Raw genomic sequence first — 1,168 nt, forward strand, 5'->3', positions numbered from 1 at the left:
AATACTACTCCTTACTACTGCCTCCCATCCTATATGGCTTCTGTTCAGTGTTTCCTAGCGGAGAATTTCAGGATGGTCAAAGTGGACCCCTCCTCTATTTTCCCCCAGCAGAAAATATGATTGGATAGTTTAAACTAATAATCTATATTTCTGGAGGAAGTGATATTGCTGCTGCTTCTTCTCACAGGTAGAATGAAAGGAAGCATTAGGGAAGAAAATGTCTAATCTCTCCTTCAAGTCTGAATTTTTGCTGCTGGAATTCTCAGAGGTCCGGGAACTGCAGATCTTACACTCCCTGGTATTCCTGGTGTTGTACTTGGCAACCATGATGGAGAATCTTCTCATCATTGCCGCAATAGCTGTTGACCATCACCTGCACACTCCCATGTACTTCTTCCTCATGAATTTGGCCATTCTGGACATTGCTTCTATTTCTGTCATCATACCCAAATCGATCGCCAATTCCATCACAGGCAGCAGGTCGATCTCTTATTCTGGATGTGCCGCTCAGGTTTTCCTTTATTTCTTATTTGAAACCACAGATTTTGTCATTCTGACTGTGATGGCGCGTGATCGCTATGTCGCTATCTGCAACCCACTGCAATATGAGACAATTATGCACAAAGCAGCCTGTGTTCAAATGGCTGGCAGCGCGTGGATTGCTGGTTTTCTCAATGCTGCGATGCATACGGGTAGCACGTTTTCTCTGCATTTCTGCTCTAATGTTGTGAATCAGTTCTTCTGTGAAATTCCTTCACTGCTGAGTATTTCCTGTTCAGACCTGTACCTAGTTGGAGTGGGACTTCTTGCATTTACTTCTGGCTTGTCATTAGGCTGTTTCATTTTTATCATTGTAACCTATGTACAAATCTTCACTGCAGTACTTAAAATCCCTTCAGTACATGGTCAGAGAAAGGCCCTTTCTACTTGCATCCCCCACCTCACTGTTTTCTGCCTGTTTGAGACCACTGCTGTCTTAGCCTATACAAGGTCCCCAACTAATTCTTCATCAGGCCAAGACCTAGTCATTGCTATTATATATACCATGGTCCCACCCTTAATGAATCCAGTGATCTACAGCATGAGGAACAAGAGCATAAAGGCTGCACTATGGAAACTATTGGGTATCGGGCATTCTTTAGATAGTATTTCCAGAATTGCCCTGTGA

General features: G+C 43.3%; 1 protein-coding gene across 1 annotated transcript; it reads left to right on the forward strand.

Moving 5' to 3' along the window:
• The first annotated feature begins 217 nt into the window (after positions 1–217).
• LOC130490599 (olfactory receptor 14I1-like) lies at positions 218–1,168 on the forward strand. Its single transcript, XM_056864418.1, has one exon. It carries the CDS (start codon positions 218–220, stop codon positions 1,166–1,168), a length of 951 nt encoding a protein of 316 aa, XP_056720396.1.

The sequence above is a fragment of the Euleptes europaea genome, chromosome 18 (genome assembly GCF_029931775.1).
Source record: "Euleptes europaea isolate rEulEur1 chromosome 18, rEulEur1.hap1, whole genome shotgun sequence".
NCBI classification, from domain to species: domain Eukaryota; kingdom Metazoa; phylum Chordata; class Lepidosauria; order Squamata; family Sphaerodactylidae; genus Euleptes; species Euleptes europaea.